Source organism: Mustela erminea, chromosome 6, assembly GCF_009829155.1.
Source record: "Mustela erminea isolate mMusErm1 chromosome 6, mMusErm1.Pri, whole genome shotgun sequence".
Classification (NCBI taxonomy): domain Eukaryota; kingdom Metazoa; phylum Chordata; class Mammalia; order Carnivora; family Mustelidae; genus Mustela; species Mustela erminea.
This window is the reverse complement of record NC_045619.1, coordinates 65,168,176-65,181,467: the sequence shown is the minus strand read 5'-3', so window position 1 is coordinate 65,181,467 and position 13,292 is coordinate 65,168,176. Positions and strand designations below refer to the sequence as shown.

Here is a 13,292-nt window from a genome sequence, read left to right as displayed (position 1 = left end):
TGAGCAGTCTCATCTATAAACCTGGGCTTATGCTATTTTAGCCCAATACTGGACCCACATGTGGAGAGCCAATCAAATGAGACCATGTACAAGGAGTGTTTAGTGTAGTGCCTGGTCCCTAGTCGAATAAACATTAGGTCTTCCCTCTTCTCTGTTCTCCTTCCTGCCCTATTTAAACACACATTTTAACTTTCACGGATGAAGAAACAGATATAATAAGGTCAACTGACTTGCTTAGGGCTTAGGAGACAAGCTCAAGAAGACGTTTTTCCTCCAACAGCTCCATAACATATTCTTCCCATGAACATCTCTGAGCAAGCTACAGCAAATAGAGTATGGGTGCTCGACTTTTCAGATTTTCCAGAAATGGATCATTCCTACAAATCATGTTTGATATGTAGTGTTCCCCTGGAGAGTTAAGATCAGGCCTGAGGTAAAGAAAAGTGATGGCTAGTGACTTGGTTAACAAGTTATGATATTAAGTCAAGGTTCAGTTTAACTTCTAAGATGTCATAAAACAAACTGAAACTTCCCATGACTCCTCCCCCCCTATAAAAAAAGATGCTGGCAGAATTTTCATTCTTGCACAAGTGCAGAAATATCCAGTGCTTTGCCAGTGATCTTTGTGATCTTAGATATATTGGATGAGACCGTTCTATCAGCTGGGATCTCAGTGCTCTTGTTTGAAACTTACTAAAATCAGACTGCAGACATTGCATAGACGTATAATGGTTTTCTGACATGTGTAACTAATAGAGATCTTCTTCTTTTAGGGCTGGGTTGATAACCTAAATGGACCTAGTGGGCTCATTATTGCGGTACGTATAATAATGTAGAAATAACTCCTTGGAAGGTGGTGGAGGAATGGTAATAAAATGCCTGGTGTTGGTTTAGCTTCATTGATCCAAATCCCTAAGTGTTACTTTAGTAACTACAATTGAAACCACTTAATCTCAATTCTGCTGGTTGGGAAATAGAGGCAGGATGAAATTACTTTTATTATTTGTAGATTTTATTATCAGGAAAGCAGAAGAACTGTGATATCATCAGTTACTCTTGAGGAGTTTTATTTTTGGGAAGTCTGAGCGTCAAGGACCATGTCTGCATTTCCCTTTAATTACCACAAGAGGGGAGTGTTTCCTCCTTTTCGCTATTTATTAATAGCTTGAATTAATACAGTAAATTGGGGAGGCAACAAAAATCACATTCTCAAAGATTATTCTTCGTTATAATACACATTCAAGAGTTAATGTGTATGGATAGAAATTTTATGTATAATAAAAATACATGACTAATAGTCCTCAACAGATACAAGAAAGAGAACCACCAATTAGAGCAAATTTTTCTCCTATTAAAAATGAATGAATAGAGAAAACGCTTTTCACCAATACTCCTCTCCCAAACAAGGAGAAACATCAGTGGTGCCTCTAGGTCCCTGAGGTGAAGGCTGATCTAGGTGATGGGAGGTGTGCGCCAGCACACAATTCAGGAGGAAGCACTATAGGACCTGAACGGCCTCTCTGCTCTTTAGGATGATGACTAGGAATTCACTTCTCTCCCTGAGTGTAAATCTTGTTAGAAATGCCGTGCTTCAGAGCTAGGTCCCACGTGAACTAACATACAAACATAAGAGTGAATTATGACTATTTGTCAAAGACAGCAGCAGAGAACTTCTGATTTCTTTCTAGCAGCCCCTCTCTTTTTGTTTCTCCACCTGTCTTCAACTCTTTCATTTTTTTTATTTTAAAAAATATTTTATTTATTTATTTGATGGTGGGAGGGGGGAGAAGAGAGAGCACAAGCAAGGGGAGCAGCAGACAGAGGGAGGAGGAGAAGCAGGCTCCTCGCTGAGCAGAGAGCCCTATGTAGGACTTGATTCCAGGACTCTGTGATCATGACCTGAGCCGAAGGCAGATGCTTAACTGACTGAGCCACCCAGGCGCCCCAACTCTTTCATCTTAAGATCTTAGTTGGGGTGAACATTTGGTAACTTAGAACATAATTATTTTTACATGATCCTAGAGTGAGGTTTATTATATTATTTACAAAGCTGCACAGGGATGCAGATTTTCTAAAATCTTTCAGACTGATTTCTTACATAAAAAGGAAGGGGAATCAGTCACAAGAAAATAGAGATTAGGAATATAGGAAAGTGCTAACCACTGCAAATCAATGCTGGAAATATGCAGGGTATCAATAACTTCATAAGGTCAGTGAACATGACTATTAACCTATATATTTATTGGTATGACTTATTTATTAATGTGAATAATTCCCAATTCTTACATTTATATAACATCTTTGAAGTGAACAAAGTTACTTAACAAAAAATGGTGGCCTTTCCTTAAGTAATAAAGAGTATTTATGGAAAGGTAGAAGTCTATTAACTTTTTTAAATGTTTCTTAGACGTCTAGAGGCTACTGTTGTTTGTAAGTTAGTGAGAACTAGCAGAAAATGGTGTCACTTAAGAAATGCTGAACTGAAAGGTGCCTGGATGACTCAGTTAAGTGCGTGCCTTGGGCTCAGGTCCTGAGATTGAGCCTTGTGTCTGGGCTCCCTGTTCAGCAGAAGGCCTTATTCTCTCTCTGCCTCTCCTCCCCATTTGTTCTCTTTCTCGCTCTCTCTTTAGGTTAAATAAATTTTTAAAAATGGTAAACGAATCTTAATGGAAAATTTGGGAACCTTAGTTCTTAAGATATCTTATGAATTAATTTTTAAATGTGAAAAACTGTTCTTGGTGTTTGTTCATCAGCTGAACATACTAACCTCTTACAAATTGGAGGAACTCCACCCCTAAAGGAACCTGAGGACCTCTATGGAAATTGGCATTTGAGATGGACTTGGCCGGGAGTTGGTTGTAGGTAGGGGTGGGTTGGATAGGCCGAGAGAAGTCAGCCTTAGCGTGTTAACCTGTAAGCCCTGAGTCAGTGTTAACTGTTGTTAACTAGCAGCATTACTTTAGTATTAGTCCCAGCTGTTACTTAAAACTTGGTTCAGTACTTACTGTTCTTTTTCCTATGCAGGCTGGGAAAGGGTTTCTTCGGTCCATAAGAGCTACTCCGATGGCTGTGGCAGATTTAATTCCCGTTGATACAGTCGTCAATCTCACTTTGGCTGTGGGATGGTACACAGCCGTTCACAGGTGCGCATGTGGAAGCCGGCTTTCAAACATTTGATGAGGAGGAGGGTGAATATGTTAGGCTTAGTTTCAAAATATGTGCGTTTGATTGTAGTAGACCCCAAATGTCAGAAAGGATCAGTCTCAATATTTTACATAGTTCCAAATATGCCATCACATATGCATGGAAATATTTTATAAATACTGCTTCATATTTTGGATAAAGTAGCAAACTCTAAATTGTTTAACCATAAAATTCTTATAACCCCAAAAGGCTTTCCTTTCTAATCAGTAGTCTAAAATACAGCTCCCCTTTTTAAGGCAAAGGAGATAAAAGTGGGTGAAATAAGGGCAACTTTTATATTTTATACAACTGCTCATGTCCTGCTACATGCCAAAAGTTTAGATCACCATGGGAGGGGCTGTTTCCTAGTACAGGGGGAAGAAAAAAAAAAAAAAAAGGTTGTTTGTATATTTGACTCTGATAGTAAATGGCAAACAGAATTAAATTTTTATTTTAAGTCAGCCATTTAGATATTTTCCAATACAACAGGGCTTAACTGAACTTAGAAGAAAAATAGCCTATATTTTGCCCAATAAACATGTCCAGAATTAGTGATATTATCTGCTTTCTCATTGTCATGGTACCTCCATCTGCTCCCTAAATACATCAACTTATTTGAGATCTCTTTCACATGCACACGCACAAACACACATATTCCTCGTCTTCTTCCATTTTGCATTTTTACCCAAAGAAGGAACAAAAGCTGGAAGTGTTGCCCTGGTTATGGGAATTATTGAAACATCCTTGCCTACATGTTGTTTTTCCTTATCTTTCTTTCATTCGTCCTCCATTTTGTTGTATTTATTTAATTTTTATTTCATTTTCCAGACCTAAGTCAACATTAATCTACCACTGTACATCTGGTAACCTCAATCCTTGTAATTGGGGCAAAATGGGTAAGTGCCTGTAGAGATATAACTACATAACTATTAGCATCTGCCCACACAGTAGTAGTGTCTACCACAGGGGAAAAATGTGGCAAAATGTGTCTTGGAGCTTAGAGTCTAATGGGAGAAAAAGACAAAAAATAAGTACAAGATAAAAGAATTAATAATTATCAATGTGTAAGAGTTAACTAGAATGTGCTGTGGAATATCAAAGAAAGGGTCAGCAGGAATAATGTACATGACTGCAAGCAATAAGGGGTCCATTGGCTATGAAGATTTTTAAAAATTCATAAAACCGAGTGAAAGTTAGCACTTGTAAATAACGTCAGTGAGGAAATGCCCCGCCTGCTGAGGCGGGGGCTGCTCCCACGCCCACATCCCTCGTCCCCTGGCTGCACCATCAAGACTGTGGGATCATCAGTAACAAGTAGATGTAGGTTACTGAGTCAATAATACTCTTCACTGATTTATACAGCAAGCCGTAAGTGTCACTTTGAAAGTATCTTATTGAATGGAAGTAATCAACCCTGCATTAATAGAAAATTAATTAATCAATGTTGTGCTCCATCAATTTAGTTGATTTCTGCAAATATCTGAAAATTTTAGATCATCTAGTCTTATTTAGATACTAGATATAGAAAAAAATCACTTGTACTTAATTTGTTAGAATCTGATTTTCATTTCAGAGCACTCTCCTATGCTATTCTATTCATAAAGTTATTTCAGAAAAAATGAAATTATCCACTGGCATCAAAGCTCTTTAGATCATATATCCAGTTACTTAGATCATATATCTGAGTAATTCTGAAAACATTTGGAATTAAAAATACATCTCCTCTACCTCAGTAACAGGATTAAGGTATTAAGGTATTTTTTATTACTCATAAAAAGTGGCATTAAAGAAGCAAACAAGTTATGTTAAGCTTGTCAATAAAAAGATGCTACATGTAAACTACATTTCTGATGGAGTTCAAGTCTTCTTCTGTGCTGAAACCTCTTATTTTCTGTTTATCAAAGTATACAATATCGTAGTTGAAAGTAATCTTAGAAATAATCTAGTGGCCTTTTTTTATTTTATATATGAGACCCCAAGAGAGGAAGAGATCTATTCAAATTCAGGTGGAGGGCTGGTACCTCAAATATGAGTAGAGGACAGGTCTCTGTGCAGTCCCATTCTGGGAGGAAAAAGAGTCCAGATTCCTGGATCAGATATTTCTTGAGAATCTCTTCTGTACAAGGTATATATATTTTATACAGATTTCCAAGTAACACACTTTGAGGATAATAATCTTATTACCATGATAACTGATATAGTTATCATAATTGAATAATGAACTTAGGTATATTCTTTGAAAATTTTACATTGGTAAAATCAGTATTTAATTGGAATTAATATCTTTTGAAAAGAATTATTTATTTTATAAATATACATCAAGAGTCTTTTAACTTTTATCTGGGTTTTATCTACTTAATCATTAAAAAAAAATATTGTGGAAAAAACAATCTGGAGACAAAAGTGAATGGGCAGTGGAGTCTGGGGTATCCCCAGAGAAGCAGAAATAGCAAAGAAGTAAAAGACGGGTATATAAGTGAACCAGCACAAGGGAATCCTGCCTTGATATGCTCTTTTTCACTTAAACATTTATGAAACTTTAACCCTTTTAAAAGTTTAAAATATGAAGAAACTTTCCTGATGGTTCTACAACCAATGAGCCTACTTAGGAAATGTCTTGGGGCTTTCGGAATAGACTAAATAACCTGGGAATCAAATGATGGATTTATGTTCTTCTGAACAATACTTCACTGTATTGACTGAAACTATTTCCCTCAAGAAGTTGTTTTAGATAAAGTTTTCAGGAAAAGGACCCACTTTGTAACCCATTCTCATTATTTGATTTTGTAGGTGACCTCTTGCCTCACATAAATATCTTAACATTGTTCTTAGAGATTGATTCTAGACTCTTCACAGCAATCACTAGTCTTTATCATTTTGACCCATTGCAAATGCCTTCCACTACAGTGGGCTTATATGCTTCTAGACTTAGTACTCTGTTTTCTTCCCCAGGATTCCAAGTCTTGGCAACCTTTGAAAAAGCCCCATTTGAGAGAGCTTTTAGGAGGCCACATGCAGACTTCACAAGCAACCTCATCACAAGCCAGTACTGGAATGCTGTCAGCCACCGGGCCCCTGCCATCATCTATGACTTCTATCTGCGGCTCACAGGAAGGAAGCCCAGGTGAGAAGCCAAGTCAGTGGCTTTAAGAGTGTTGTTGCATGGAAGATTGAGGCCCCAGAGTACAGCCCTCCTTTCATCTGGGGGTTGAAGATGACAACTGAATCTTGTATAAATTTAGGGCCAACTGAAGCAGTAGTAATGAGAAGTCCCAAAGGGATCCCTACCTTAAAAATCCTCTATCATAATAAAGGAAAGTAAATGTTGAGAAACTTGTTTGGTCAATTCAGCAAGTATTCATCCAAAAAGCAAAGCAAATGAGACTGTAAGTCTGGAGTTTTCTAAACTGTTAGGTAATCTTTAAATTGTGCAATGATGGTAACACACACACACACGCACACGATAACGTGGGATGATCTCGTTTTCATTCGCACAACAATCCAGAGAGGATGTACTCATAACACCAATTTTACAAATAGGAAATAGAAGCTAAGGGAAGAATTTAAAGTAGTGTAGAAGTAGAAAAGGGGAGAGATCTGGAAAAACCTGAACTAGAATTACTGCCATCTAGAGGCAAGTAAAGAAATTAAAGGGAACAAGGTAGAATGAAATGTGCTGTCGCTGAGGCCGCTCTGTCGCCATCTAGCTGTGAGACTTAGGACCTAACCCTTTCTTTCTGTCTCCCTTGAATTTTGTATTTGTCTGAAGAGCCATCATTATTATAATTACCAAATGCAATCCCTATGAGCAAGCGTGGGAAGCATGAATAGCATTGCTTTCCATGCTAGTCTCTTTATAGGAGGCAGTCTCTCGTCATGTTTAATTTCCATCCTTATTAGTAGTGCAAATGACTAAAGCTTAGGCAATGTTACATTTATCCAAATTTGCAAAGACCTTATTTAGAGCTCATAACTCAGTAATCATCAGGTTCTTCTTGAGCAAGGTGAAAAGGAGACACTGTAAATATTTGTATGGGGCTTATTAAATAAAGGGGGGGGGAATAAGGAATACCAAACATTATAGGCAGAAACATGGAAGTCTTTAAAATTTATCAGGGCTGGAGGAAGACCTGGATAAAGAGCAAAGTTCTGCAAGTAGAAAAGAAAAAAGGTGAAAGGGAGCCAATAAAAATTTTTATGGCAAAAATCCTAGAAATCAATGCAAAAAATGCTAGAATCCTTTTAGACTCTTTCCCTTCCCAAGTACGTTTGTGTGTAATCTATGCATTTACAACCATATATAGATATATATAGTTTTGCTTTGAGGTGTGTGTGTGTGTGTATGTGTGTGTGTAATTCAAGCCTACATATTTTCCAACTTTTTCCCACTAATGTTCCTTGAAAATCTAAGTCCTTCTGCCTAGTGTTGTTTTTTCCTATTATGGTGGGGTAATGAATATCAGTGCACCTGCATTTTTTTAGAATGTACCACTGGGTCTGGGGTGGAGGCTATCCGGATTTTGTCACTACCTAGGTTGCCCTAAAGGAAGCCTCTGTCAGTTTGCACATCAGCACAGAAGGGTAAAAATGTGTTTTTAATTACCCTCATCAGTAGTTGACCCCCCATCCAAAAAAAAATGTTTTGTATTGTCAGACTAATGGCACTGAATGGCATCTCTGTTACTTTGATTTGCCTTCCCAATTGCTGGAGGGGCTGGGCTTTCATTTTTTCATTGGACATTCAAGGTTTCTCCTCTGTGAGTTGTCTGCCTCTGCTTCCCACCTATTTTTCCACTGGATTGACCATATTAATTTATAGAAACTCATTTATGTGCATAAATACATACTTCATGTATTTTCTCCAACTCAATTTCTTATCTCGTAGCTTTATGAATGAATCTTTTTCTAATACAACAGGACTACATACAATGTAGGTCTTAAGAGCATGGAGTGTAGAGTCTGACTTACACATTTAAATCCTGGCTTCACCAAGTCAAGGACCATGTGAGCCCTAAATTACAGTCTGTAATACCTAACTGCCTCACCTGTAAAAAGGGATAGTAATCATACCTATTTTATGAGGTTTTATGTAACAGGGCATAGAATATAGTAATCACTGTATTACTAAAGTTTTAGGGATGACTGGGTGGCACAATAGGTCAAGCATCTATCTTCATCTCAGGCCATGATCCCAGAGTCCCAGGATCGAGTCCCATGTCAGGCTCCTTGCTCAGCAGGGCCTACTTCTCTGCCTACCGTTCTCCCTGCTTATGCATGCTCTCATTATTAAAAAAAAAAAAAAAGAGAGAGAGAGAAAAAATCTTAAAAAATAAAGTAGTTCTACGTTTTTATGTGATAAAATGAATAAAGGAAAAGACTCCTTTATAGCTTTTACATTTTGTGTGTTAAGAATACCTTCTGTGCCTGAAAGTCATAAATATATTCTAAGAAAAAATACTATTATGCTGATATATTCCTGTACATAGGATATCATTCTACAATGCTTATTTTTAAAAATTAAATTTATTGAAATCACATCAATGACGACAGAGTTGTAGAAGGGAAAAAGATTGCCATTATCAATTTGGGCTGCTAGCACGGGTGGTTCAGTGGTAGAATTCTCGCCTGCCATTTGGGCTGCTATAACAGACTATCATAGATTGGGTGGGTTATGAACAACAGAAGCTGGTTTCTCATGGTTGCAGAGACTGGGCAGTCTAAGATCACAGTGCTGGTAGATTCGGCATCTGCTGAAGACCTGCTTCCCGGTTCCTAGACAGCCATCTGTGTCCTCACATACTGAAAAGGCTGAGAGATTTCTGGGGTTTCTTTTTATTTATTTGACAGATGGAGGTCTCAAGCAGGCAGAGAGGTAGGCAGAGAAAGAGAGGAGGAAGCAGGTTCCCTGCTGAGCAGAGAGCCTGATGCGGGGGCTCAATTCCAGGACCCTGGGATCATGACCTGAGCCGAAGGCAGAGGTTTAACCCAATGATCACCCAGGTGCCCCTGGGGTTTCTTTTATAAAGGGCACTAATCACCTCCCAAAGTCTTCTCCATATACTATCACATTGGTTAGAATAGGTCTAAATATGTGCATTTGGAGAGAAGGAAGGTAGATATATTGTCGATAGCAAAAATGTAAGATGATAATAGCCAAATGGAACCCTTTTATGATGCTTGGATCGGGGAATAATGAGTATACCTTCTGCCTAGGAATTTCCCATGATACAATGAGAGAAGTCCCGCAGAAGACATTAGGTAAATGGGTTATTAGGATTTGACCAGAAATAAGACCAAATTCCCAAAATAGCATCACAAGTCATTATTGGGTCGACTACAGTAATCACTACTGCTAACCTGGCCTAAAGTAAATGTTCTGTGGGCTAAAGTGATCCGTAGCCAGAAGATCTAGGTTGCTGCATTTGCTGTGTGACCTTGAACCTGTTAATCCTTCTTTAAGATGAAGAGTACATATCTTTACGACCTGTGAGGATCGAATAAGAGCATCAAATATGAAAGTTTTCCATAAATTGTTGTAAATTTGGCAAGTTCACACAGCGGAGCTGGTCCCCGTCCTGACCACAGGGCGGGCAGATGCCAGCCATCAGAAGAAATGGGACACAAGAGTGGTGAGATTACAAAAGCGAGGCTTTTTTAGGTCGGTCAAAACTGGGTTGGAATTTTCCTTTTGATGCTTGTATTATCATGGCCACTTAATCTATCTTAAGCTCACTTTGCCCATTCATAAAATGTAGATGTGAAGCTACTTAGCAGAGATGCTGTGAGAACTAGGTGAGATAATTTTTTGAAACATCAGCACAGTGCCAGACAGTGGGGTTATCACCTAGTAAGTTCTTTTCTGGTATCAGGCTGTACTTTTAAAATGTTTGCTCATTTTTTTTGTTTTGTTAAGATTTTACTTATTTACTTGAGAGAGAGGGAGAGTGAGCACGAGAGGGGAGAGGGTCAGAGGGAGAAGCAGACTCCCTGCTGAGCAGAGAGCCCAATGTGGGACTCAATCCCAGGATTCCAGGATAATGACCTGAGCTGAAGGCAGTCACTTAACCACCTGAACCACCCTGGTGCCCCAAAATATTTGCTACTCTTGAGAAAGAGAAGGTAGTAGAGAGGAAGAGGAGTTCGATGGTATCAAATGACTAATCAAACTCCCTTAGATTCAATATTCCTTCATTAAACAGTTAACGTGTACAGAGAAAAAAAGAATACGTGTTTTAATGAGGAAGTGGGGGAAAGAGGGAAATTTTTTATAGTTTCTGATAAGTAATTTGTCACACATCCTAAAAAGTAGTAACGGGAAAGCAGCCAGCAGTGGTGTGCTGGTATTTGCTGTTATCTCTTTACCCCAGGATGACAAAGGTCATGAATCGGCTTTTAAGAACAGTTTCCATGCTGGAGTATTTTGTCAACCGGAGTTGGGAATGGAGCACATACAATACAGAAATGCTGATGTCTGAGCTGAGTCCTGAAGACCAGAGAGTAAGTAGAGTGCTGACAACCAACAGGAAAATCTTGCTCATTTGCAACTTAGAATTATTTGACCTGGAAATCTGACGAAGGAAGTTTTATATACACAGAATCTTTTTTTTTTTTTTTTTTTTTTTTGGGCTAAGAAAACCAATCCGTGCAATTGATATAACTACAGGATATAAGTTAATGTAGATAAGAGACCTGGGTTCTTGACTGGTTAGATACTCACTGCTATCCTGTAGTCACATTTCACATACTTTGCTTCAATCCCTGTTTGCCTTTGGAGGCTGTTTTCAACAAACCTCTCTATTTTCCCTAATCTCACAACATAGGACTTCAATGACAAAAAAAATCATAATTTTACTACTCATAAATGCATCCATTCTTCTTGTTAAATCAAAATTGTTCTGCATCTCCAAAGCTACAGTTCTTTCCTTCTTTTTAAAGCTAAACCCTCCTCACATGTGCATCCCACTAAGACCTCTCTCCCTCCTCTAGCACACTGACACCCAGACAGCCTCTCTCCTTCTAATGACCTGTTTTCAACAATTCAAGCATCTCTCAAGACATGCCTTCACTCTAATTGCTTAGTATCATTGCCATTTCTTTCTTTACAGTAGCTTCTTGGCAGTTGCAGACATTAAGTCCTGAGATCTTTCCATATTCTGAAATTCACATAGAAATCTTTCATACTTTGTACATGTTCCTAGCATTTTTCTTCTCAAGAAGTCATGTGTTCCCTGAGCAAAGACTTAGTTTTCAATTAAACTTTAAAGTTTTCACTCTTGATTGACAATATCTAATTTTTTAAAGAAAAAAGCATTTTTTAAAGATTTTATTTATTCATTTGAGAGAGAATGGCACAAGCAGGAGGAACAGCAGAGGAAGAAGGAGAAACAGAGTCCCTAATGAGCAGGGAGCCCAACACGGCATCAGTCCCAGGACCCTGAGATCATGACCTGAGCCAGATAGTCACTTAATTGACTGAGCCCACCAGGTGCCCCCAAAAAAGCATTTCTTGAGTTACCTAGTACTTGGCAGCATGTAAAAGAGACCAAGTCACACCGAGAGGGAATCATTAGAAGGCCATAGCTCACCTCACTTGCCAGCTAAGGGATTTACTCCTACATTCCAAACTCATATAACATGATTCAAATCCAAGCTCTAGAATTACTTTGGGTCATGGAACCTAAGAGTTACTTGCAAATCAAACACTGTTACAGTAAATACACCAGGTGAGATTTAGAGGGATGTTTTAACTGAAATAATTGCTGATCCTCTCTAAACCGGACATGAAATAGAGCTATTTTCAGCAATGTTTACGTACCTTGTATAGACAAAGATTATTCTAAGCACGTGTTTGAAATGTAGAGCTAATGATCAAATTAGCTTATTTTTTAAAAAGCTACCATAGATTATGTTTAAAATTAGCTTCAAGTTTTAGGTAGGCTTATTTTTATTGTATTTTCTCTATGGAATATATCCATCTAAAGAATTCAAAAGGTAATAAGCATAGAGTTCCATTTTTTGACATACTACTATTTTAACCTAAAATAACCAAAAATTTTGTGGAAAAAAACAAATCTGCTATGGATTTAACATATGCTTTCAAAATATCTTAGCAAAGGTAATAGTCCTGAATAACTGGATGTAATTGCCAAACTCCGGCTTAGAATTGAGTTTGACTCACCCTATGGGATGAGAATTCTAAACTTTATGGCTTCATTGAAATCTAACTTAGAAATGTGAAATAGTATAAAATAAAAGCCTCTATTTATACAGATGAATAAGTTATATTTAGTGCTACGATTGAAAACAAACATATCCAAAGTAATAAAAAAAATTCCCTTTGGAAAGCATTTCAGCTGTTGGACAAGTCTATGAAGCTCTCTCAAACTTGTTAATCTCATCTATTTGTTAATACTTCATATTTCACAAAGACTTGGGATAACTTGCAATAAGCATATATAATTAAAGAACAAAATAGAAATAAAATATCAAACTAGGGAAAATTTTAAAACATGAACTCAAGGACAAGAAAAATAGAATGTCCATCCATGTGTAGTCTACGAGATCTTATCCAAGTCAGTGCAGTTAAGCAGGGACTTTGTTTCTGAACCTTCTGGTGGCGAAGTGAAAGGGAAAAATATAGTTCCATGGCATTCTGTGTCCAAGAGGAGGAAATGCACTAGTGTTCCAAGAGAAGCAAGCACTTCACTCATATCACTTAGCTCTAAATGTTTTTGAAGGGCTTCATTTAACAGCACACACAGTATGATAACACCTCTAAAACAAATACAGAATATAAATTCTGCTAAACTTTTCCTTAAGGCTTTGCTTATCCACAGTTTACCTTAATCTGCAAAATGAAGTAGGAAAGGATGGTAGGCCAAGGGACCACCACCCAAATTCAAGAATGGGAAAGAAAAGCCCTCTTAGTTTTGTTCCCTAACCAAAATTATTCCAACACTTTTAAAAATAATTAACCTCCATTTACTTGAAATTAGCTTTCACCCGATTAATGCCAGTTCCTTTAAATTCCCCTCACAAGACTTCCCAAAAGTTAAATATTTGTGCTTGATCTATGCTTAAATATTTGTGTAAATAGTAACCCATAGAGT

General features: G+C 37.7%; 1 protein-coding gene across 2 annotated transcripts in view; it reads left to right on the top strand.

Annotated features, from left to right (window-relative positions):
- FAR2 (fatty acyl-CoA reductase 2) overlaps window positions 1–13,292 on the top strand; it is a 133,632-nt gene that overhangs the window by 118,053 nt on the left and 2,287 nt on the right. For both annotated transcript variants that reach the window (XM_032347549.1, XM_032347550.1), the window contains 5 exons: window positions 774–818; window positions 3,025–3,143; window positions 4,012–4,079; window positions 6,136–6,307; window positions 10,551–10,680. In XM_032347549.1, the coding sequence (XP_032203440.1) occupies window positions 774–818; window positions 3,025–3,143; window positions 4,012–4,079; window positions 6,136–6,307; window positions 10,551–10,680 (534 nt within the window). The remainder of the gene's footprint in view (window positions 1–773; window positions 819–3,024; window positions 3,144–4,011; window positions 4,080–6,135; window positions 6,308–10,550; window positions 10,681–13,292) is intronic.